We start from the raw sequence: 25762 nt of genomic DNA, 5'->3' as shown, positions 1-25762 counted from the left end.
TGGTTGAATGGCATCATCGACTCAATGAATTTGAGTTTGAGCAAAGTCCAGGAAATAGTGGAGGACAGGGAAGCCTGGCATGTTGCAGTCCATGAGGTTGCAAAGAGTCGGACAGGACTGAGCAAGTGAACAACAACCTCTCCCATTGAAGACAGAGAGCAAGATGCTGCCTAAAGGAATAAGGAGTGGTTTGCTTGCATTGGTTTGGGCATCATGCTAGTTTATCTTTGTGGAATTAGATTTATGTCAAGGGTTGATACCAAGAGACCATTTAGAAATCACCTCTCCTGGCATTTGGAGGGTTAACATGGCAGAGTGTATGTTACTCATCCCAGAGGGATCATCATATGATTATAGTTTAGCACCTAATAATTAATATTACCTCCCATCCCTGATTCCCATCACTTATTACTGTCTCAATGACTTTCTTTCCTTGCTGTTAGCAGTAAATTTTGTTTCCTTTGTGTTCAGAAGGCAAAAGGAACCCCAGTCCTGGAGAAAGTACTTGGTTACAACATATGGTATTTTCCAGAAAACAACACTAACCTCACAGAGACAATGAACACTACTAACCAGCAGCCTGAACTGTATCTGGGAAACCAGACCTACTGGGTACACGTGATTTCTTATAATTCTCTTGGGAAATCTCCAGAGGCCACCTTGAGGATTCCAGCTATTGATGAAACGTGTAAGTATGACATAAACTTCTTAGTTAGATGCCTTACCCCATCTGATTTGCCAAGGAGTTGTCCCTATCCTCTCAATGGTTGCTGTTTTTTTAGCATCGAAATGAAAATGAAGTAAGGACATTTTAGGTTATGGTGGGGAGATCATAATCTTCAATTAATGAGCTTCTTGAAATAATGTTCTTTTGGAATAAAGCCTCTGTTGAAAATCAGAGATTTCATAAATCATAGGATACACAGTCATGAGCCTAGAAGTTCTATGTGCAGCAAGTCTTTGTTTTATTCTGAGTGAATATAAGCTGGATTGAGCATTAAAACTGTCAGATCTGCCATGTTTATCCTCAGTGGCTAAAAGATGTCTTTCGAAATCTTCCCTTCACAGTTCTGACCCCATCCTGGTCTTGATTTGTTCACTCTCCTGTTTCCTTCTTTTTCTCCCTTCCATTTGACTATCTAGTTAGGGATAGTTCTAATGTTAATTGTTGTTGTTGTTCAATTGCTAAGTAGTGTCTGACTCTTTGCAACCCCATGGACTGCCCCATGCCATAGGCTTCCCTGTCCTTCACTGTCTCCCTGGAGTTTGTTTGGATTCTTGTTCATTGAGTTGGTGATGCTATCTAATCATCTCATCCTCTGCCACCCTCTTCTTTTGCCTTCAGTCTTTCCCAGCACCAGGGTCTTTTCTAATGAGTTGGCTCTAATGCTTATTCTTGCCAATAATTGCTCATTACACCTTTAATTAAGTAATTTTAAAAATATTACTACTCTCATGCAAACCTATATCCTGTTTTGGAATAAAATAGCTTCTTTGAGTCTTATTCAAGGAATTGCAGACAATCTATTTCCTCTTCCTGGCTTTATTTTCTCTATAGATCTTATTGCTGTTGTTCAGTTGATAAGTCATGTCTGACTCTTTTGCGACCCCATGGGCTGTAGCCCACCAAGTTCCTTTATCCATGGGATTGCCCATGCAAGAATACTGGGATGAGTTGCCATTTCCTTCTCCAGGGGATCTTCCTGACCCAGGGATCTAACCCTTGTCTCCTGCATCTCCTGCAACAATGTGAAGCAGTGGCAGTGTTGAGTAGTTGCCACAGAGGAGGCCTGCAAAACCTAAAATATTTACTATTTGACCCTTTACAGACCTCTTTGCAGTTCCCAGTCCAAGACATTTAAGAATGTGATGTTTTACAGAATTTTGTTTACTAGAGTCGGCTGGAGAATAGTTATAATAATAATTGTAAGTTTAACAGTCATTAAGTATAATTATCCAATATTGTCCATTAGGATATGTCAGACATTGTGCTAAAATGATATGATTCAATCTAATTTTAGCCTCACATGACCCATGGGATAGGTGCTATCAGGTTTACTTTTGAGCTGATGAAGCTGTGATTCAGGAAAGCTTAGTAATTTGCTCAAAGATCTCTCAGGTGGACTTTAAGCACAGGTCTACATGATTCCACACTTGTCCAATATATTTTATCCAGAACCTTGGACTTAGTAAAGTGACTTAGAAATCTGATCACAGCTGCTGTGTGACACTGAATGATTCTTTTCCTCTGTGGACCTCTGTTTTCCTATCTTTCAAATAAAGAATTGGAACAGAAACACCTTCAGGTTCTTTTTGGCCCCAAGACAAGAAGCTCTGCTTCTAAGAGACCTTAGCCAGCAGACAGCTGTGGAGTGGTCTGAGGCAGGACATGGCAAAACATGGCCAATTGTCCAAGGAGGAGCTTGGTCCTGAGTTGAGGGAGGGTTCAGGTTGGGCTAGGATGGTGGGCAAAGATGAAGCACTACTAGCATCTGAGAATGATATTTGATGGGCCCAGAGTGACTGACTTCATGCAAATCATAAGAAATTAACAGCATTTGCAGTCTTAGTGCCTTTCCTCTTCTCTCAAGAGGAATCTATTTCCTACCACATCTGGGGGTGTATTGTGTTTGGAGAAGTTGCTGAAAAAGTGATTGTTGAGTGATAGAGGCAATTAGTCAACATTCAGTAGAACAATGACTTGGAAACTTCTTTCAACAACACTTAATGCTGCCCAGGCCCTTTCATCTTGCTAGGCTGACTCATGGCTTGATTCCACACCCTCTGTGGTCCAGAATCTGTGCTTGTTTCTTAACTCTTTAGACCTGACTTCTGCTCCTCAGAGTTCCAATACTGCTAAAGAGAAAGAGTGTGGGGTTAGCAACCAACACTCACTTCCATCTTCAAGTTGGGATGTTCGTGCAAGTGGTTTATTAATCAGAAAAGGAAGGAAGGCCAGGGAAGAGGAGGAAGAGGAGGCTGAGCCAAAGATGTTGATTGATTTTCCCAGATCTTCCCAACAAAGCACCATAGACTCGGTGACTTCAAACAACAGAAACTCAACTGCCTCATTTTTCTGCAGGCTGAAAAGTCTGAAAAGTCTGAAAATGAGGCACTGGCAAGACCGTGCTCCCTCAAAAACTTCTAAGGGAGGATCCTTCCTTTTTATCCCAGCTTCTGGAAGCCCCAGGCTTTCCTTGGCTTGTAGCAGTCTAATTCTAATCCGACTCATTCCTCACATGACCAGCTTCCTGTGTGTATCTGTCTCTGCATTCAAATTCCACTTTTAAGGAGACCAGTCATATTGGGCTAAGGACTCTCATCTTATTTTAACTACTTATTCCTGCTTTCCAGATGAGGTTACATTTTGCAATACCAAGAATATCTTCTGCGGGCACACAATTCAACCCAGAATGGTTCGATTTGAGTTGACAGTCCTGGGGAGGGTGGTTCCAGCCTGACCCTGCACAGGAACTCTGAAGTTTGTTACAGCTCAAAGTTATCCCAAGCAGGCGACATATAAAGACAGCAAAAAGGCATCGGAGGGGATCGGTTGGCAGTTTAGTCTCTAAGTCGTGTCCGACTCTTGTGACCCCATGGACTATAGCCTGCAGGCTCCTCTGCCCATCGGATTCTCCAGGCAAGAATACTGGAGTGGGTTGCCATTTCCTTCTCCAGGGGCTCTTCCCAACCCAAGAATCGAACCTGGGTCTCCTGCATTGCAGGCAGATTCTTTACTGACTGAGGGGATCAGGGAACACTAATGTTACCTGCTTCAAGAGGCTGAATAAGTTTGCAAATGCTCCAATAATGACTTTAAGCCTGATTGCAACAGTGACTAAGGATGCTTAGAGGCTGTGAGCAGGGGAGGGCAGGGAGGAGAGAGCTGGAACGCTAGGGCTTAGGTGGGTTTAATTTCCTGGCTCTGTGCTCCTTGCCCTACTCCAGCTTCACGATTTCTCCATATGTCAGTTGCCCTTCCTCAGAGCTGCCCTTTCAAGTTGACGGATTCTCTGGCCTTGCTTCTAGACCAGACGGTAGAGTCTCTCATAAAGGCCTAGTACGGGGAAAGGACTCCTTTCCCTTCCATTGTGAGCTTCAAGAACAGAGGCTCCAAATAGGTACACAGCCCTCTGGGGCTTGTTGTTGTTGTCGTTTTCCTGTTATTTTATTTATTTTTAAATTTTAAATTAATTTTTATTGGAGTCTAGTTGCTTTTGGAGTGGGGAGCTTCCTTGGTGGCTCAGACACTAAAGAATCTGACTGCAGTGCAGGAGACCCGGGTTCAATCTGTGGGTCAGAAAGATTCCCCTGGAGAAGGAAGTGTCTACCCATTCAAGTATTGCTGCCTGGGAAAGCCCATGAACAGAGGAGCCTGGTGGCCTACAGTCCATGGAGTTGCAAAGAGTTGGACATGACTTAATGACTAACACACACACAGTTGCTTTACAGTGTTGTGTTAGTTTCTGCCATACAGCAAAGTGAATCAGTTATACATATACACATATCCCCTCATTTTTAGATTTCCTTCCCATTTTTTGGCTTCCCTGATAGCTCAGTTGGTAAAGAACCTGCCTGCAATGCAGGAGACCCTGGTTCAATTCCCGGGTCGGGAAGATCCCCTGGAGAAGGGATAGGCTACCCACTCTAGTATTCTGGTGTGGAGAATTCCATGGACTTCGGTCCATGGGGTCGCAAAGAGTTGGACACGACTAAGCAATTTTCACTTTCCCATTTAGGTCACCACAGAGCACTGAATAGAGTTCCTTTTGCCATAGAGTAGGTTCTCATTAATTATCTATTTTACACATAGTAATGTATTTAATCTCCGGGAGTTGGTGATGGACAAGGAGGCCTGGCATGCTGCGATTCACGGGGTTGCAAAGACTCAGACATGACTGAGCGACTGAAATGAACTGAACTGAACTGAATGTATTTGTTGCATAGGCATAGCAGAATTTAGTACCGCCTGGCCTCTTATGCCAAATCTCTATACTTGCCTAGCTTTCCAACTTCCAGAGGCATTTTGGCTTTTTTGAGGGACTCCACCTCCTCTTCTGTCCTCATCCAGAACCATCTTTGATGTTACTTTAAACATACTTCCTGTGGATTCCAATTCTATAGGATCAGGGATGTTGTAGGCGGTGAGGAGTAGAAGAGGGGAAAGCCACATGCTGTGGTCTTCTGAGCCCCACTCCTTCATGCCCTCCTTCTCCTCCTTCTCTCCCCACATCTCCAGTAGTCCTCTCTTCTGCATATTCAGAACATTTTCAATAAGGGAACTCTCTGATTCTGATTAGATCCCAGGTACTAGACTTGAAGCCACATGTTCAACTTTTCCACTAAAGAACACTGTGGACTGTTTCCCCACCTGTCTTTCTGCTAGGTCTGCAGGGAATGCAGTCATTTACTTATTGGTCCACATCTAGGTGCTTTAGTTGGGTGTGTCTATATCCTTCTGCAGCAGACACAGTTCTTCCTACCTGAAGATGGGACTGCATAGCCAGGTTGTATAGCACCAGTTTAGGTAGTTGAAATTAGAAACCATCACCCTGGTGTGATTTTAGGGTCACCAGATTCCAGCTTCCCAGTCACAAAGTTATAGATGCCTGAAATTCTACCTTTAGAGATCCATTCTTTGTCTCAGGCTTACTTTCCGTTTGATTTGCACAGACCCCAGAGATGCCCGGTAATTCTTCTTAGGCATCAACGGTCTAGTAAGGTTCTCTGCTGGCAACAGGCAAATTTGGGGAAGATAACAAAAGGCACTTCATCAAATATTAAGAGTAAGGAAAAGGGATACAATAAAAACATTGAAAACAGCATCCTAGTGGAAGGTGGCAGTGGAGATCCTGAACTTTGACCTTCTTTACACTTTAGGCAGTGAATAGATGTAAATATGGTTGGTGCGTTTGGAGGATGAGTTCGGTGTTGTGAAGCAGTCTTTTCCTCTCCTTTCAGTGTTCCAGTGCATTGAGGCCATGCACACCTGCCTCACTCAGGACCAGCTGGTGGTGTAGTGGCAAAGCTCTGCTCTGGAGGTCGATACATGGATGGTGGAGTGGGTCACAGACGGACTCAAAGCCCTTGGCCATTTCCTGGGAGTCTGTGTCTCATACCAGGAACTGGACAATCCAGCAAGGTAGTCAGTGCGGACCCCACAGGTTCTTGCTGTGTAGGATTCACGATTGTTTTCACCAGTTTTAAAGTCCTTAATTTTGTCTTCAAACCTGTAAATTGTAAGTAATAGAATTTGACAGGCTAGGGCAAGCTTAGTGACGTGTGCTTCTTGGCATTTCCCAGAAATGCAGGAATAAGAAGCCGTGAGTATAGGACTAGGCAGCTGATGTCCTTCCAGGCGGAAAGCACCATCTTTGGTGGTGGACACCCACCATCAGAGAGCTCTTCCCAGATACCAGGATCATGTGAATACAATGTGGAAATCATGCGATTGTGTGGAAACACCAGAGTTTGTATCCCATCTGTCCAATTCAGGATGCCTCCTTCAGTTCTGGCTACATGTTTAGGTTCTAGGGCCCTTCCCCAAGTGACTGATACAGAGAATAGCCTTCTTTTCAAGAAAGTCCCTGCTCCATATAAGACACATAAGTGAGGCTTTACTCTCCCAGTCCTATCACTCCAACCATTTTTTAATACTTAGTAGCATCTATATGAAGAATTATACTTATGTAGGGATGCAGACAGACAGAAGAGCTAGAATGTATGGTAGCTGAGTTCTCTAAGGTGATATGCTATTGAAAGAAGAATTAAGTTTATTCTGTAGTGCTCCCCAAATGATGTAACAAAATCAGTGATGAAGGAGAGCCTGGATCTCTTACTTCTCCTTTCCTGGGTGGCTCAGCCATTTTGTCAGAGTGGTGCAGGTTTGGTTCCTTTTAAAATTTAATTAATTTTAAAATTAATTAACTTTAAAATGTTAGAACCAACATAAATATTAGAGACCATCCAAGTTAACTTCCTTATTTTTCAGATGTGGAGATGATTGAGAAATAAAGTATCTTCTCTAAGTCACAGGTCATGAGTCTTAGTCTAGCATTCCTTCTTCTATGCCATGCTCTGCACCTAACGCTTCTTCCTGCCTCCCTTACTCCTTCTCTCTCTTTCCCTCCCTCTGCCCCCCTCCCTCTCTACCTCCCCCTTTTCTGCAGATGAACTGAAACCTATCTGGTACTATAATATCTCTGTGTATCCAATGTTGCAAAACCGAGTGGGCGAGCCATATTCCATCCAGGCTTATGTCAAAGAAGGTGGTATGTATGGACAAGGTGCCATTGGGCAAAGGAAACTCTGGGGCCTGTCCAACATTTACTCAAGGCTGTGAAGGCCTGTGGCTTGTTCACAGTTGTTTTAGTGCTCATCCGTGCTGCACATTTAGCTTGTAGTAAGCTATGTATACTTATTACAGTTTGTAGAAGTTGACACAGTTGTGGTCAGAGTATGGAGTCAATGAAATTTAAAGCTGCGGTGGACATTAGAGATCATCAAGTCCAAGTCCCTCATCTCACAAAAGCAAGGCTCAGAGAGGTGAACCAACTTGCCAAAAGTCACAAAGAAACAGTGCTAACAGCTCTATAATCAGAAAAGACCAAGCTAGGGACCCTAAGAGTTAACTGTAACTTGGAGATGCTAAAAAACTGTATTTGATTGTATAGCAATAAGCAAAGGTTTTATTGGTGAACCACTCAGACTGTAACTTCTGCCTTTTTGGAAGTTAACATCTTCCAGATTCAACCTTAGGAAATATATCCTGTCACTCAATGATAGCTCATGGAAGCATAATCTTCAACTGTTTGATAATAGCTATTACATGTCTGGATGAAAAAGCTGGGTGCCAAATTAGTGAGAGGTCTATGAGGAAGTACTCTTTCTCTGGTCTTTGTCTCTGCTTCTCTTCCTGTTTGAGAGGCATGATTCCAGACAACAGCTTTTCAAGACAAGTTGATTCATCGTTTCCCTACTCTGCCCCACCTCCCACCCCCAGCACTGATTACAGTTTGAGGACTGGGCAGAGACTTCGTAGGGGAAAGACCTGCTGGGGTGTGATTCGGTGTTCATTTGTCTCCCTGTCCTATAAAGTGCCATCAGCAGGTCCCGTGATGAAGGCGGAGAACACTGGTGTGAGGACAGTCACAATTACATGGAAGGAGATTCCCAAGCATCAGAGAAATGGTTTCATCAATTACACCATATTTTACCAAGTTGAAGATGGAAAGGAATTCTGTAAGTGAGCTTATAGTCTAGCTGAAAGAACCCTGAGCCCCAGATAGATGCTGTGGATAGACCTGCTATCGGGGTAGCTCCTATGGTGGGTGCCCTGCCATTTTGCAGGAATCACTTAACTTCCTTGAGATTCTCTGAAAACAGTGTCAAGGGTGTCCATCTCTTGAGTTTTTAAGAGTCAAATGAGATTGAAATGACTGTACCTGAGAGTCCTGTAGGGACCAGAGAAATTGATATAATTTGTGCCCATCAGGCTGTGAACAGTGGGCCTCCATGGAGCTCTTGATCTTTACGCCAGAGTGGGACATGCCTAGATTAAAGGCTAGAGGGGACAGACCCTGTTTGGTGGCACTTGCTTCAGTGCAGGACCCTTTACAATGGCTTCTACCGTCCACTGCCTTTTTCTTGCATCTACAATATTGCCTGACATCCTCAATTGTGGGCTAGGCCTGGGTTTCTGTTTAGGCTAATTTTTTTTTTTTTTTGGTTATGGTAAAATACATGTAGTGTACATATAATGTAAATTGTACCACTTCAAACATGTGAAAGTATACAATTTAGTGGCATTAAGTATTAAACATCCGTAATGTTGTAACCATAATACTACTTAATTCCACTCCAAACAGGAACCGTGTACCCATGAATCAGTCACTTCCTTACCCTTGACCCAGAGTCCGCGGCAACCACAAAACTCCTTTCTGTTTCTATGGGTTTCCCTACTCTGGATATTTCATATAAACAGAATCCTACAATATGTTACTTTTTTTTTTTTAGCCTGGCTTCTTTCACTTAGCATAATGTGTTCAAAATTCATCCATGTTGTAGCATGTATTAGCACCTCATTCCTTTTTATGGCTAAATAATATTTTATTATATCAAGAAACATCTTTTAATCCATTCATCAGTTGATAAAACATTTTAGCCACTGTGATTAATGCTGCTATGAACATTGGTGTATAAATATCTGTTTGAATCTCTGCTTTTAATTCTTTGGGGGGTATATACTAGGATTAGAATTGCTGGGTCATTTGGGAATTCTAAGTTAACTTACTGAGGGGCCACCAAACTGTTTTCCATAGCAGTTATACCAATTTGCATTTCCACTAGCAATAAATTAGAGTTCTAATTTCTCTACATCCTTATCAACACTTGTTATTTTTCATTTTTAAAAAGCGTGGCTGTCCTAGTGGGTATAAAATGCTATCTCAATGTGGTTTTTTTTAAAATGTATTTATTTTTAATTGAAGGATAATTGCTTTACAACACTGTGTTGATTACTGTCATGTATCAACATGAATCAGCCATATCAATGTGCTTTTGATTTGCACTTCCATAATAACTAATGATGTAGAGCATCTTTTATATGTGTTTGTTGGCCATTTGTATATCTTCTTTAGAGAAAGTCTTCTCAGTCTCTTTGCTCGTTTTTAAATCGGGCTGTTTGTCATTCAGTTGTTGAGTTGTTAGGGTTTTATTTTTTAAAGCATTCTGGATACAAATTCCTTATCAAATGCATGATTTGCAAGTATTTTTTCCCATTCTGTGAGTTTTTCACTCTCTTGATAGTGTCTTTTGATGCACAAAAACTTTTAATTTTGATGAAGCCCAGTTTAATCTTTCTGCTGCTTCTGTGCTGGTGTCATATTTAAGAAGTCATTGTCATATTCAAGGCCATATAGATCTACCTTATGTGGTTTTCTAAGCGTTTTATAGTTTTAACCCTTATATTTAGGTCTTTGATCCATCTTAATAAGCTAATTTTAACGGATAGAGAGATAGGAGTATTAGATGGCCAAGCTTGGAAGCACAGGTTCCAGTGCTCTTATTTGAACTCCAATAAAGCACAATTTTCACTTGGGTTTGGCTGTGGTGTTTGACTTCTGTATTTTTCCTTTAGCCAAGACAGTCAGCTCCAGCATCTTGTGGTATGACCTGGAGTCCCTGACACGAAAGACCTCTTACACTGTTCGGGTCATGGCCAGCATCAGTGCTGGGGGAGCTAATGGCCCCGGGATAAACTTCAAGACATCATCAATTAGTGAGTACTCTTTTAGTCCCTGGGAATGTCTCCTTGACACTTCCTTTAGGCCAGTCACAGATGGTGTTTGCCAGGGGCAGGGGGAAGCCAAAAGAAAGGGCAAAGTAAGAAGAACCATTTGTTGTCTGACTCACTGGCCTTCCAGGAAAGCATATGAGTGATGGGAGGGAGAGCAGGAAGATTGAGAGCTGAATTTGGAAAGATGGTTCGTTTTGCTTCTTCCTCACGGGTAGCCCCAAATCTTCATAGAGAGGAGGGATCAAGTTAATGCCAACTTCACTGACACTTCAAACCAGCCCCACCTCAAGATTGTCCCCAGTTCACAGTTGTCAATCCCTGTGTGTCAAACAAGGAAAAACCTTGCACCACTGACCCACTTAATGTCATCATTTGTGGAGTCTTTTGAGTAAAAAAGTGCATAATATGTTCTAGTAATCAGATTTTATATTTAAAATGGGAGCAAGAAAAATTTAATAAATAAAACAATAATGTAAAATATAATGTGATTCATCTGATGCTCGTGGGGGCTATTCAAGAGGGGAAAGAAGATGGGCTGAGAAGGGAGATGAAGGAGAAAGAAGGAAGGAAGATGGGAGAAACAGGTTAATTTTTCCAAGCCTTTGAATGACAGAGATTTGATTGTAAGGATATACTAACACTGTTCTTAAAAATGAAACTTAAAAGTGAAGGGATATTGCAAAATTTCAATAAAAGCTAGAAACAGTCTAAGTATTCTTGGAAGTCCCTTGTTTATCATCATGTTTCCAAGAGAAGAAAAGCAGTTTATGGTTCTAGAAGATGTGGGTATAGTATGTGTTTCTACACAGAAAACATGTTCTTTTTTATTGACTGAAGCATTGTCTTTAGGGACTTCTTTTTTGATATTGCTCTTTAAAAATCTTTAAAAATCATGTCATCTTTTTACAACACTAGACACAAATTGCATTATCTGGTGGAATTTCTCTAGGGGTCAACTTGAAGGCAAAAGTCTACCTTGGAGCCTAGAAGTTTTTTACCAGTGCTTCTTATAGATCTCCCTGCTTCTATCTTTGATCCTCTACCATCTGTTTTCCACACAGTAGCCAGAGTTTAAAATCCTAGACTCCTTGCTTAAAAGCCACCAATGGCTTCTGTTGTATTTTAAATAAAACCTAAACTCCTTCCCATAGCTTTCAGGACACTTCCTCATCTGTCCCTTCCTGATTTCACCTCTCATCACTTCCCAATTATGTTCCCATTTATGCTCCTGCATCTGCTCTTTTTTCTGTCTGGAATGCTTTCCCCAGAATGAACATGGTTCGTTCCTTCTCATTATTCACATTAGCTCAAATTTCACTTCTCCCAAGAGCCTTCCTTTGCTACCCTATCTAAAGGTGCTAACTCCTATCCTACTTTACCCTAGTTATTCTCTAATAATAAAATAATTTTAAAAATACCCATTTTATCTGAAATAATCTTACATTATTTATTGTCTGAATTCTTGTACCAGAATGTAAACTCCAGGTGGCCAGCTTCTCTTCTAGGCAGAGTAGGGAGCAGGGTACCCATGGAGTTGGAGCTCTGGCCAGCGCATGCCCAGCATAGACTGGTCCTTGCTAATTACACAGTGTTGGAGGGCTGGCTGAAGGCCATTTGTCCTGCCTGCTCTGGCCACTGTAGGGGAGGAAGCCTGTTTTCAGGGTCTTGTCCTTTCTCTCCCCAGGGAGCCTCATTCTACCCTGAGGGTCACGGGCTCCCTCCCTGGTAGACCTCTCTCTCCAGAACTGCACAGTTGTGAGTCTTCTCTGCCAAGCTGCACTTGTGTGTGCATGTATGCTAAGTCACTTCAGTCGTGTCTGACTGTTTGCAACCCTAGAGTCCATAACTAGGGACCATAGCCTGCCAGACTCCTCTGTCTGTGTAATTCTCCAGGCAAGAATACTGGAGTGGGTTGCCATGCCCACCTCCAGGGGATCTTCCCAGCCCAGGGATTGAACCCATATCTCTAATGTCTCCTGCATTGGCAGGTGGATTCTTTACCACTGACACCACCTGGGAAGCCCAAGCTGTGCTTAGTTATGGTCAAACTAAGTCAACCTCCGTTCCCATGGATTGTAACTGAATCTTCAGCACAAATTCTTGTAAATTTTGCATATCTAAAAGCTCCCAGGTGGTGATGATGCTGCTGGTTGGGAACCACACTTTGAGAATCACTGCTCTAAAATATGAGTATCTTATAAGACTTAGAGTGTTACCTTTCCTGGGGAATAAATCTCAAACAAATGGCTCTGTGATAGTGTGATTTCCGGCACCAGGACCAGGGGGTGGAGATGCAGTGGCAGGAGAGGGGGAAAGAGTAGCTTTCTGGAGAAAGGACTCCCTCCATTATGTTGCACAAATGACTTGCAGTTTCAACCCCCCCTCGCCCCCCGCCTCCCAACAAAGTACTCTGTTCTCTCAGTTTCCATCAGGAGGCTGTGAGCTTGCCATTATTCAATAGGGAGCCGTACAATTCCCCATGTGTGTTTGCATGCTCAGTCGTGTCTGATTCTTTGTGACCCATGGACTGTAGCCCACCAGACTCCTCTGTCCATGGAAGTTTCCAGGCAAGAATATTGGAGTGGGCTGCCATTTCCTTCCCCAGGGGATCTCCCCAACTTGAACCTGGGTCTTGCGTCTCCTCCACTGGAAGGCGGGTTAGCATTCTTTTGGCTTGGCCATGCAGTACAAGGAAAATGCTTCTTGGACTTACTTCCTGTTTTAAAATCTTCTCTCTTATTAGCAAACTGAAGCACCTATGTTGGCCTGATGTTCCCAACCCTGCTGAAAGCAGTATAGCCATGTGGTTTGGGGATGATTTCAAGGTAAACACTCCTGTTTCTATTAAGGAGACTGTGAGCAGGCTGGTTATGGGAGGTGGACAGGATGATGCAGGTGGGGAGCAGTCCTGGGCTGAGATTTACACAGGGTTCACATAAGGGGAACTCGAGGTTTAAACGTCCCAGGGAATGGCTGGCAGGACAAGTGGAATCAGCCTTCCTGGAACAACTTTGACCTCAATCTTTGGACAAGAGGAAAGGGCTTTACCAGGCTCATAGAACCTAGTGTTTGCTGGGCATGGAACTGGTCCTATAAGGGATGCCACAGAAGAAAGACACTGGCCTTACCTTTAAGGACCCGACTGTCCAATTAGAAAGCAGGAGAGCCCAGCTATAAGGTTGGAGGCCATTGAAACAGCAGCCAAGAGCAAATTAATCCAGAGACCACCTGGGGACTGCTTATGTGTATTTCTGTCCGAAGGCTAGGGCAGGCTGCATCAAATTGTTTTTCTCAGATTGGAGAAGTTGGCAATGGGTATTCTCGTGAGTTATTCATAATAGAAAGTGTCCTTTCACATACATTTTGAAAGTGAAAACTGTTCTGAAATTTTTAAGGTTTAATTTCCTGGTTAAGTAGAAATAAGCCCAATCAAGTATAACCTTTTTTTTTTTCAGTTACTTTATTTTATTTTTTTATTTTTCATTTATTTTTATTAGTTGGAGGCTAATTACTTCACAACATTGCAGTGGGTTTTGTCAGACATTGACATGAATCAGCCATGGAGTTACATGTATTCCCCATCCCGATCCCTCCTCCCACCTCCCTCTCCACCCGATTCCTCTGGGACTTCCCAGTGCACCAGGCCCGAGCACTTGTCTCATGCATCCCACCTGGGCTGGTGATCTGTTTCCCTATAGATAATATACATGCTGTTCTCTCGAAACATCCCACCCTTGCCTTCTCCCACAGAGTCCAAAAGTCTGTTCTGTACATCTGTGTCTCTTTTTCTGTTTTGCATATAGGGTTATCATTACCATCTTTCTAAATTTCATATATATGTGTTAGTATGCTGTAATGATCTTTATCTTTCTGGCTTACTTCACTCTGTATAATGGGCTCCAGCTTCATCCATCTCATTAGAACTGATTCAAATGAATTCTTTTTAACGGCTGAGTAATATATCAAGTATATCCTTTAAATCCTTATTATTGAAGGACTATTTTCAGTATCCCTTGATGCAGGAATTTTTAGTATCAGCCCTCATTTCAACTCAGAAGACTTTTTTAACGTGGGCATTAAAATTATTTTATTATTTATTGAATTAAATTCTTGTTATTTCTATTTTCTTCTCTCATCATTCATGTATTATCCTATTTAATTTCCTACTGATCAAAAGTTATTAACAGAGTAAATTAATTCATAGGAAGTATTGTTTGATGTCTAAAATGTTTTTTGAATTATCTGCAGTACCCACTTATTAATCACTCAATATATGCCAGGCATTGAACTCGGCTCTGGAAATGCAAAGATGTCAGACCCTGCCCCTGCCAGGAAGCCATCTTTGATTTTTCTGGTGATGTTGGGAAAGTCATTTGTCTTTATGACTGTGATTTTTCCATCTGTAAGAGTTTTAATTTGATGCTTCCATTTCCACTGGAATTTTGTGAGCCCATGATTATATGAAAAATAGCTTTGGGCTCCCTAGAAGAAGAAATTATTTGAATATAGTGTGTTCTTCTCAGGAAATGGGCCACTCTTGCCAAGGTTGCATGGAAGGGCACCACTTCTGGTCTCTGAGAGGGATGTGGCAGACTAGTGCAGAGGTGGGCTTTGGGTGTCCCAAGCCCAGTAGCTTTTGGCTACATCATGTGTGGCCCCCAAATGACCATTGGGGGCATGTCTCTCTCACTTTCCCAGGGAAAGCTAAATCTGAAGAAGTTTGACAACTCTGTGAACAGAGAAGAAGACAAGATTCTAAAACCATGTTCTTCACCCAGTGGCCTTATTGACAAGTTGGTGGTGAACTTTGAGAATTTTTTGGAAGTGCTTTCCGCTGAGCATCCTGGGAAGGGTTGGGAAAATATCTTGAGAGGGGAAAAGAATGAGTACGTGACCTCCCCAAACAGGCCTTATTGTCCCACTGTTTCAACCGAGATTCCACCCAGAGGGTCCCAGTGCCTGTGTTCTGGGATGTTAGAGGAGACCTGCTCAGAAGCCAGAGAGCAGCTTCTCCCTCCCACCCAAGGCTTTGGGCCAGACCATCTCTGTGAGGAAAGAGCATCAAACCCATACTTGAAAAATTCAGTGACAACCAGAGAATGTCTTGTGTCTGAAAACCTTCCAGAGCAAATCCAAAGAGAAGTCTAAGTGCTGCTGTGACTTGAATCCCCCTGCGTCTCAGTGTGGCTGACACACAGAGGTAGAAGGTGTGGCTCCAAGAGCTTTCTTGGCATCTTCTCATCATGCTTGTGTTAGAAAAAGCCTTGCACACCCCCAAACTTGGTTGGTACAGATGTGGAATTCACTTGAGAAGAAAGGATGGTGATCAGTCAGAGAGCAGAGGACGCCCAGGCAGTGCTAGGAGTCAAGGTGAGGAGGGTGGCCTGAGTGTGCACCAGGGGCTCCCCACCCCAGAACACAGGGGACCCCACAAGGGCCTAATTCCCACACCTTGTCAGCCCTGGAAATCTCGGACTGTGCTGACTGCACCCTGGGGAGCCACCCTACTTCCTCCTTCAGGTAGCCAGGGGACTGCCCGCCCCAGAGGCATGCCCCTGTGAGGTCTGAGAGCACACCTCAAGGGGAGACCTGTAAGTGGCCTGTGTCAGAACTCCCAGGGTGCATTGCTCAGCCGAGGCTGCTGACACCCACTTTCTCCCCAGAGGCATGGTCCCCATCTGTTCCCCTGCCTCACTCCTGGCTCTGGTTTGATCCCAGGCGTTGCACTCGTGGTCAGGATGACTGAACTGAGCAAGCCCAAAGAAGACCTTCAGGACCCAGGTGAGGCCCAGGGCCCAGAGGAGGCACAGCTCTTGGGGGCTGAGGCAGGGGAGGCTGCATCCACCTCGGCCTTCTCCCCACAAGACTCCTGCTCCACCCTTGCAGAGGCCTTGCCCCAGGAAGCTTTGAATGAGATGGTGGCTAACCTGATGAAGTTCCTGCTGTTCGAGTATCGGGCCAAGGAGCTGACCTCCCAGGCAGAAATGCTGAAGAAGGTCCTCAGGGATAACCAGGAGCACTTCTCAGTGGTCTTCAGCCAAGCCTCGGAGTGCCTGCAGCTGGTCTGTGGTGTGGAGGTGAAGAAGGTAGACCCCAGGGAGCACATCTGCATCATGGTCCCCACCCTGGGCCTCACCTGTGATGCGATGCTGAGCAGTGGGAAGAGCATGCCCAAGGCCGGCCTCCTGGTGCTGGTCCTCAGCCTGATCATGTGGAATGGAGACTGTGCCCCTAAGGAGGATGTCTGTGGAGCACTCAGCAAATGGGGATGTTTGTCAGGAGGGAGCACTGTGTCTTAGGGGAGCACAGGGAGCTGCTGACCCAAGTGTGGGTGCAGGAGGGGTACCTGGAGTACCGGCAGGTGTCTGACAAAGACCCTGCTCGCTTCGAGTTTCTGTGGGGTCCCCAGGCCTGTACGGAGACCAGCGAGTCGGAAGTCATGGAGGACCTGCTGAGGGTCAACCAGTGGTTTTCCAGGGCCTTCCCACCCCCATCTGCAGAGGCTGTGAGGGAGGAGGAAAAGGAGCCCTGACCCAGAGAAGCAGCCAAGCTGATCCTCCCCTCTGTGATTGAAGAGGGAACAGTCAGCCTTCTCAGTAGTGATGGCCTGGGCCACTTGAGGGAACCCGGGGTGTAGCATCTTTGTGTTCCTTTTCTCTGTGATGACATGGAAATTCATCTCTGTTTTTTTTTTTTTTAGGAATTTTTCAAATGTGTTTTTTCAGCTTAAGCCTTAATAAACTTCAGTATCTAACTTTGTGAATGACATTGATCACACATGTATTTGTACTTAATCAGTTAAAGGACCAGAGTTTTGCTGTTTTGTAAAAGAGATTGGAAACTTTTGCATTTTATTTTGTGACCCTGAGCAAGATCACATGGAATTGGAATTACAAGTATTTTGATATGTGAACTTACTTAGCAGTATATAGTTGGTGGAAGAATTGGAAAATAAAAAACGATTTTAGTGAATTCTCGCTTCTTATAGGATTTGATTGTCCTTTTCTACAGCTAATCCACCACATCTGTTTACTTGGATTTTGCCAGGTTATTATTTAAGAAAGTAGGAGAAAATTGATGAGATTAATAAGACCCCTTCTCACTGTCTCATTTATTCCACAGAATTTCACGGATCCTCTGCTCTGTGGAAGGCCCTGTTTTAGCAGTGGGGACACTAGGAGAAGCAGGACACCCCCACACCTAGAGCTATGTTCTAGGAGCCACAGTCACAGGAGGAAGGTGGAGAGACATACCATTGTCCCACAGAACAGGCAATATGGGGCACAGTGGTGGGGATCCAGGAGGAGCACTCGAGTGTTGGTGCCTGAGCCAGGGCAGTTTGAGGCTTTGGGAAGCTGGGCTCCTTCTGTGGGAGATGATGGTAATGAACCTGAGTGGTGTCAACAGCCAGACTGTAGACAGTGTCTTATGAGTGAGAGGAAAGTCTGGAATCAGGCATGTATGTTAGAAGTTCATCTTCTCTCCAATAAATCTCCTGGGTCTCAAAAACAAAGTGCAATTTGGTCAGAACAGGTAGACACCTGGGTTTTCTGCCTGAGTCTAAATACACTTGAAAGTTTCCAAATGGGAAATGAGTGAATTTGGTTTGGCACACAGTCTACTCAGTCTCAGGGAATACAGTTGAAGACATTTCAATTACCACCCTCAGTCTTCTGGTAAGATTTTAATGGGGTTCTTCTTTGAAACTGGCAATTGGACACTTCAACTGATGGGTCAGCTTTCCTAGGTGGTCAGACCCCAAAGCCATAGTGAAGGAGGAAACAGAACAGGCTCTATCTTGAAAGTAGGACTCCATCTTGGGCTGGACTGTGGACTTTGAGCTATAGGCCCAGTATCTGTGGAGACGACATAGCAACTGGAAAACCAGGACCCCGAAAGGAAGAGTCTCAGGGCTCTCCATCCCCTAAAAGAATACCTTAATTATCTGTGTAACCAAATAGAATCATACATTCTGTTATGTTTACTGGGGTATGACCACAGGCTTATTGATAATTGTCCACTGTTAACTACCTGGGCTTAAGGCATATGATCAGGGGTTACCTTTGTTTGGATCTTTCTTTTTCCTTTGTTCAGACTAGTTTCAAGGAACCTTATACACTTAGGGTATATAAGGTTTTCACAAAAACTGGTCAGGGTCCCTGGCTAAGAGGAGACTCTGTCTTGGGCCCACCGGTGTAATAAGCTGCACTCCACTATCTGCATTGTCCTACTGAGGGAGTTTGTTTCCCAGAATGCATGGCTACAACAATAAAAACTGCACTGAATTTGAACTCACACACCTCAGAATCCTCCCAGAGAAGGCAATGGCACCCCACTCCAGTACTCTTGCCTGGAAAATCCCATGGACGGAGGAGCCTGGTAGGCTGCAGTTCATGGGGTCTCGGGAGAGTCAGATAGGACTGAGCAGCTTCACTTTCACTTTTCACTTTCATGCATTGGAGAAGGAAATGGCAACTCACTCCAGTGTTCTTGCCTGGAAAATCCCAGGGACAGGGGAGCCTGGTGGGCTGCTGTCTATGGGGTCGCACAGAGTCGGACATGACTGAAGCGACTTAGCAGCAGCAGCAGCAGAATCCTTCTTGAAGGTGAAGAGTGGTGCATTGTGTTTATCCTTGCTGGATTTTGTAAAGAAAACTCCCACTGCCCTTTTTCTCCCACTGTCACTTGTCTGATACCTGCCCCTCATGAAGGTCATGGCTTTTGGGGAGCCTACGGGCACCTGTGCATGTGCTCAGACATGTTCTATCCTGTGGAGGCAGCCAAGTCTCCCAGGCTACACTCCCTGGCATTAGGAGGCAGGGCCACATATTCACTCTGCTGAGACTGTGGCCGGGCAGCGCTGCAGAGGGTCGGGCAGAAAGAGAACTGGAGGGAGTCGGGGGAGGGGGACCCCCTCCCTGACATTCCCAAGAGCCTTGGAAACTAAATCAGATCTTGCATTGGAAAGTGCCAGTAGAAAAAAAAAAAAAGATAGAAAGTGCCAGTAGAGAGTAGTGACTAGAAACAGTTGAAAATTCAAGGCGTCTTTGGCTTCCTCAGAAACTCCTCAACACGTGAAGGGAATTGTCTTCATCACAAGCTTTACCTACCGGCTGCTGTCTGTTGAGCACCAGCACCGAGTACACTGCAGGTCAGGGGAGAGACTCCAGGTCCTTGTTCACATCTCTTCTCCCTCTGCTTCCTGGAAGCTGCCTGCAGGGAACAGGGGATCCTTATGTAAACCTACAACAAGTTGGAAATAAATACAAGATTAATTCACTGATTTTAATACAAAGAAAAAAAACGGTTCATCTAAATAACAATAGCATGTACTTTAGGGAAAAAGCATCCCATGTGTCTTGATGCCTGGGGTGGGATGGAAAGGTATTTTGGATGCAGGTGGTGCCACATCCATGGGGCTGAGCTCCCACAAAGCAGGATATGCTCCTGCCTGCCTGACTGATGGAAGATCTGTCCAGGTGCTGTCCATTCAGGGCCAAGGGTGAGGACCTGGGCTCTTCCCAGTGGCACAGTCAGAAGGTAGGTGTTTTTAGGAGAACTACTCTCTTCCTAGAGCCCTCCAGGACAATTGTGATGTAGACAGGGTGGAAGAGGAAGGAGCATTTTGGATTCTGGGCACTGCAGATGGTATCCTGGAGGTGGTACAGCCAGAGGGACTGAGGAGGGTGGAGAGCCCTGGGAGCAAGGGGCAGGGATGCAGCCTAGGAGTCTGGAGCTGAGCTTCAAGCCAGAATCACATGAGGACCACGCAGTCTTCTCCCTCTGCCCTCCTTCTGGGGTCCATCCTTCTCTCCCTTTCCCTTCGTCACATGGCAGGGCTGGGTCAGGAGTAGAGGAGACACATGGATGGGAAACTGGTGCCTGAACCTCTGCAGAGAGGAGCGCAAAGTACCAGGTGGGAACCATGGCTCAAAGGTCAGTAGGACTGTTATGTTATCTCCTGGGGGAACCATCTTCCTTTGGGAAGAGCATGTCCTGTCACCACCATTAATAGAGTGACCAGTAGCCACATGAGGCTGGGTAGTGTGAACTCAAATGTACTTAGTGTGTCCCAGGGCCTGGCCTTCTGCCTTAACATAATGTGAAGTCAAATGTAAATAGCTAGAAGTGGCTAACGGCTAGATAGCCCCGCTGAGGGACTGCAGAACCTACACGGGGGCCCAGAAGCACAACTTCCCCTGTGGGCCACTGGGAGTGGTGGTAGGTGGGGTCACTGTTCCCTCTGGTTCCAGGGCCATGTATCTTACCTAGTGGGGGAACTAATGATGACAGATGTGGAGTTTGTCCAGTCCCTGGAGGGTGAAACCCCAGCACCACGGGCTCTCATATCCCAGTGTGCACCTCACATGTGCTTCGTAGAAGCCATTCCGCTGCTCCAGGAGACCAGCAGCTCTGGAAGCTGTGGTCTCAGGGCAATGAGGGCTTTGGTGTGAGGGTCCAGCCTTGGGTCAACTCAGGGACATCCTGTACCTTGCAGAGCTCAAGATGAGGACCCTGAGGAGGACACAAGGACCCCATGGATCCCACCCCTGCTGTCATCCCTAGGCATCCCTTATGGTGGCATGAGCACTTGGCAGCATGTCCCTAACTTTGGCATCCCTGTCTCTGACAGGTTGGGGACCTAATATAAGGAGCGGGCCTTAGAAGGAGAAGCGGAGGATCTTAGGTTCTGAAGAAGTCTGAGTGAGGACCCTGAGGAAGGACTGAGGGGATCCTGGACCCCATCACAGAGTGGACTCAGGGAGCACATAGGGTGGAATGAGCACATGCCGCATTTCCTGACAACCAGGTCTCAGAGAGACTGGGATCTGCTATAGGCGGTGGGGCCTCAGGTGGGCAGAGAGGAGAATTCCAGGTCTTGTGGGGTAAGAAGTTGAGGTCCCTGAGGGGGGACTAAGGGACCCTTGACCTCAAAGAAAGCTGTCTCTGTTGTCGGTCCTTGGCGACCCTGAGGTAGGATGAGAACCACAGGCATGGTCTGACTTCCTGACATCCGGGTCTCAGAGAGACTGGGTACCTCGTATAAGGGGCGGGGCCTCAGGTGGGGAGAGGAGAGAATCTGAAGTTCTACCCGAAGACAAGGTAAGGCCCTGAGGGAAGATTGAGGGGACCCCCAGGGAGGACTGATGGAACCCCACAGATCCCCGCCCCTGTCATCAGCCCTGGGAGACCTTGGGGTGAGAAGAGCACACTACACCTGTCCTGACTGGGGACCTGTTGTGAGGAGCCGGGCCTCAAACTGGGGGAGGACAGAGCCCCAGTCCTACCAGGAGTCAGGTGAGGACTCTGAGGGAGGAGTGAGGGGAGCCGGACCCCAGAATAGAGGGGACCCTGGTATTCCCCAGGCAGGACGACTTTGTGCTGCATTTCCTGACATCAGGTCTCAGAGAGACTGGGGACTGGGTGAGGGCGGTGGGGCCTCAAAATGGAGGATGGGCCAATTCCAGGTCCTGCCTGGCATCTAGGCTCCAGCCGGGGAAGGACTGAGGCAGTTACACCCCAACACAGAGAGGGATCCTTGCCTTTGATGGGGTCTTAGAGGTCCCAGAGCGGGTTGAACAGGATGAGCAGTTTGTCGACCTCTGGCTTAGGGGCCTCGGGAGATGAGGTGTTCAGGCGGATGGTGGAGGCTTCAGATGCACAGAGGGTGGACTCCATGGACAGAGCCGAACCCACTCTTGTGGTCAGTGCTGGGAGTCTAGGCTGGACGTGAGGTGAGGACCGAGCATCTCCCCAGCCTATGTAGGACCCGCGGGAGGCCCTGGGTAGGTGCGACCACATGTGGGGCCCCTTAGCGCTTTCTCTTCAGACTCGGGTCTTGTTCTGAGTTACTCTGCAGGCCCCCAAAGGGCATGGTCCAAGCCGTGGCAGGGGAAAGGTGGGCACTACAAAGGAGCGACAAGGGGACCACTTCCCCCACAGCTTGGGGGGGGCCTCAGAGTCCAGGGCTGTGCAGAATCTACCCCCAAGGGGCCCCCTCCATTTTTTTCACAGGGGCTCCAGGAAAAGGCAGAGGCAGAGGTCTGAGGCCTGTGTCCAGAGGTCTGAGATCAGAGGAGGTCCAGGCAGTACCAGGAGTCAAGGTGAGGAGGGTGCCCTGAATGAGCACCAGGGGTTCCCCATCCCAAAACAGAGGGATCCCCACAAGGCCCTAATCCCCCCACTGTGTCAGCCCCAGAACCTCTGGCTGTGCTGGCTGCATGCAGGGGAGCCACTGCCCTCCTCCTTCGGGTAACCAGGGGTCAGACCAACCAGGAGGCGGGCCCCTGTGAGGCTGAGAGCACCTCTCAAGAGAAGACCTGTTAGTGGCCTGTGTCGACCACCCAGGGTGTATTTCTTAGCTGAGGCCCATGGTCCACAATGTCCCCTGCCTCACTCCTCTCTGTGGTTTGATCCCAGGCATCGTGCTCGTGGTCGAGATGAGTGAGCTGAGCAAACCCAAGGAAGACCTTCAGGACCCAGGCGAGGCACAGGACCCAGAGGAGGCACAGCTCTTGGGGGCTGAGGGGGGGGAGGCTGCACCCCCCTCGGCCTCCTCCCCACCAGTCTCCTCGTCTGCTGCTGAGGAGGCCTTGCCCCAGGAAGCTCTGAATAAAATGGTGGCTAACATGGTGAAGTTCCTGCTCCACAAGTATCGAACCAAGGAGCCAACCTCTGATGCCGAATTGCTGAATACGGTCCTCAGGGATAACCAGCAGCACTACCCGGTGGTCTTCCGCCAAGCAGTTGAGTGTGTTCTGCTGGTCTTTGGCGTGGATGTGAAGGAGGTAGACCCCAGGAAGCAGGTCTACATCATGGTTCCCTGCCTGGGCCTCACCTGTGATGCAATGCAGAGAGGTGGGCAGGGCCTGCCCAAGGCTGGCCTCCTGGTGGTGGTCCTCAGCCTGATCCTCCAGAATAGGGATCACGGCCCTGAGGAGGAGATCTGGGGAGCACTCAACAAGATGGGGGTGTATGTTGGGAGGGAGCACTCCATCTTTGGGGAGCCCAGGGAGCTGCTGACCCAAGTGTGGGTGCAGGAGGGGTACCTGGAGTATCGGCAGGTGCCTGACAGTGCCCCTGCTCGCTATGAGTTCCTGTGGGGTCCCCGGGCCTTTGCGGAGACCAGCAAGGAGAAATTCACAGAGTATCTGCTCAGGGTCAGCCAAAGGGCTTTTAGGTCCTTCCCACTCCCTTCTGCAGAGGATGTGAGGGAGGAGGTAGGGGGACCCTGAGCCAGAGCAGCAGCCAGGCAGATCCATCCCTCTGTGATTGAAGAGGGAGTAGTCAGTCTTCTCAGGAGTGATGGCCTGGGCCACTTGGTGAACCAGGTGTAGCATTTTTAGGTTCCTGCTCTCTGTGATGACATGCAGATTGATCTCTGTTTTCTTTAGGAATTTTTCAAATGTGTATTTCAGCTTAAGGCTTAATAAACTTCAGTATCTAACTTTGTGAATGACATTGATCACACGTGTATTTGTGCTTGCCCAGTTTAAGGACAAGAGTCTTGATGGTTTTTAAAAGAGTTTGGGAACTCTCCCATTTATTTTGTGACCCTGAACATGGTAACATGAGAATGGAATTATAACTATTTTGGAAATGTAAACTTACTTAGCAGTAATGTACTTGGTGAAAGAATTAGAAAATAAAATGTGATTAAAGCGAAGTCTTGCTTCTTATACTTTTTGTCTGTCATTTTATACTGTTAAGCTATCTCAGTTTATTTGAATTTTCCCAGGTTATTATTTAAGAAAGTAGGAGAAAACTAATCTGACTAAATAAGGCCCTGCTCCCTGGTTCATTTATTCCACAGAACTTCACGGAGCCTGATTTCTGTGACAGGCCGTGTTAGCAGTGGGAAAAGCAGAGTACCCACACACCTGGAGTGATGATCTCAGAGCTGCAGTCACATGAGGAAGGTGGAGAGACTTTGCCTGGTCCCATAGAACAAGGCTACACGTGGCGGGGCGGTGGGGATCCAGGAGGAGCCCCCGAGTGTCGGTGCCTGAGCCAGGGTAGTTTGGGGCTTTGGGAAGCTTGGTTCCTTCTGTGGGAGGTGATCGTGATGAGACTGGGTGGTGGCAGTAACCGGACCTCTCGACGATGTCTTATGGGTGAGAAGAAAATTTGAAATAGGATATATACATTAGAAGTTCCTCTTCATATATAGCATTTATTATGTTGAGGTATGTTCCATCTATTCCTGCTTTCTGGAGAGTTTTAATCATAAATGAGTGTTGAATTTTGTCAAAGGCTTTCTCTGCATCTATTGAGATAATCATATGGTTTTTATCTTTCAATTTGTTAATGTGGTGCATTACATTGATTAATTTGTGGATATTAAAGAATCCTTGCATTCCTGGGATAAAGCCCACTTGGTCATGTTGTATGATTTTTTTAATATGTTGTTGGATTCTGTTTGCTAGAATTTTGTTAAGGATTTTTGCATCTATGTTCATCAGTGATATTGGCCTGTAGTTTTCTTTTTTGTGGCATCTTTGTCTGGTTTTGGAATTAGCGTGATGTTGGCCTCATAGAATGAGTTTGGAAGTTTACCTTCTTCTGCAATTTTCTGGAAGAGTTTGAGATAAATCCATGAACCTATGGACATCTTATCTTCGACAAAGGAGGCAAGTATATACAATGGAAAAAAGACAACCTCTTTAACAAGTGGTGCTGGGAAAACTGGTCAACCACTTGTAAAAGAATGAAACTAGAACACTTTCTAACACCATACACAAAAATAAACTCAAAATGGATTAAAGATCTAAATGTAAGACCAGAAACTATAAAACTCCTAGAGGAGAACATAGGCAAAACACTCTCCGACATAAATCACAGCAGGATTCTCTATGACCCACCTCCCAGAATATTGGAAATAAAAGCAAAAATGAACAAATGGGACCTAATGAAACTTAAAAGCTTTTACACAACAAAGGAAACAATAAGCAAGGTTAAAAGACAGCCCTCAGATTGGGAGAAAATAATAACAAATGAAGAAACAGACAAAGGATTAATCTCAAAAATATACAAGCAACTCCTGCAGCTCAACTCCAGAAAAATAAATGACCCAATCAAAAAATGGGCCAAAGAACTAAACAGACAGTTCTCCAAAGAAGACATACAGATGGCTAACAAACACATGAAAAGATGCTCAACATCACTCATTATCAGAGAAATGCAAATCAAAACCACAGTGAGGTACCGTTACACGCCAGTCAGGATGGCTGCTATCCAAAAGTCTACAAGCAATAAATGCTGGAGAGGGTGTGGAGAAAAGGGAACCCTCTTACACTGTTGGTGGGAATGCAAACTAGTACAGCCACTATGGAGAACAGTGTGGAGATTCCTTAAAAAACTGGAAATAGAACTGCCATGACCTAGCAATCCCACTTCTGGGCATACACACTGAGGAAACCAGATCTGAAAGAGACACGTGCACCCCAATGTTCATCGCAGCACTGT

General features: G+C 45.8%; 1 protein-coding gene across 2 annotated transcripts; it reads left to right on the top strand.

The window, feature by feature from the left end:
• The first annotated feature begins 115 nt into the window (after window positions 1-115).
• LOC122436021 (melanoma-associated antigen 8-like) lies at window positions 116-23971 on the top strand. 2 transcript variants are annotated; one of them, XM_043460147.1, is made up of 7 exons: window positions 116-688; window positions 5962-6142; window positions 7170-7271; window positions 8098-8241; window positions 10139-10279; window positions 16016-16443; window positions 23146-23971. In XM_043460147.1, the coding sequence occupies exons 1-7, from the start codon at window positions 680-682 to the stop codon at window positions 23530-23532; spliced, it is 1392 nt and encodes a 463-aa protein (XP_043316082.1). In that variant the 5' UTR covers window positions 116-679; the 3' UTR covers window positions 23533-23971. The 2 variants fall into 2 exon arrangements, with proteins under 2 accessions (XP_043316082.1, XP_043316083.1); XM_043460148.1 differs by lacking the exons at window positions 116-688; window positions 5962-6142; window positions 7170-7271; ... (1 more) ...; window positions 10139-10279; window positions 16016-16443 and adding an exon at window positions 22313-22401 and having other exon boundaries at window positions 22718-23971.
• Window positions 23972-25762: the final 1791 nt, after the last annotated feature.

Source organism: Cervus canadensis, chromosome X, assembly GCF_019320065.1.
Source record: "Cervus canadensis isolate Bull #8, Minnesota chromosome X, ASM1932006v1, whole genome shotgun sequence".
NCBI classification, from domain to species: domain Eukaryota; kingdom Metazoa; phylum Chordata; class Mammalia; order Artiodactyla; family Cervidae; genus Cervus; species Cervus canadensis.
This window is presented reverse-complemented; position numbering and strand designations above follow the sequence as displayed.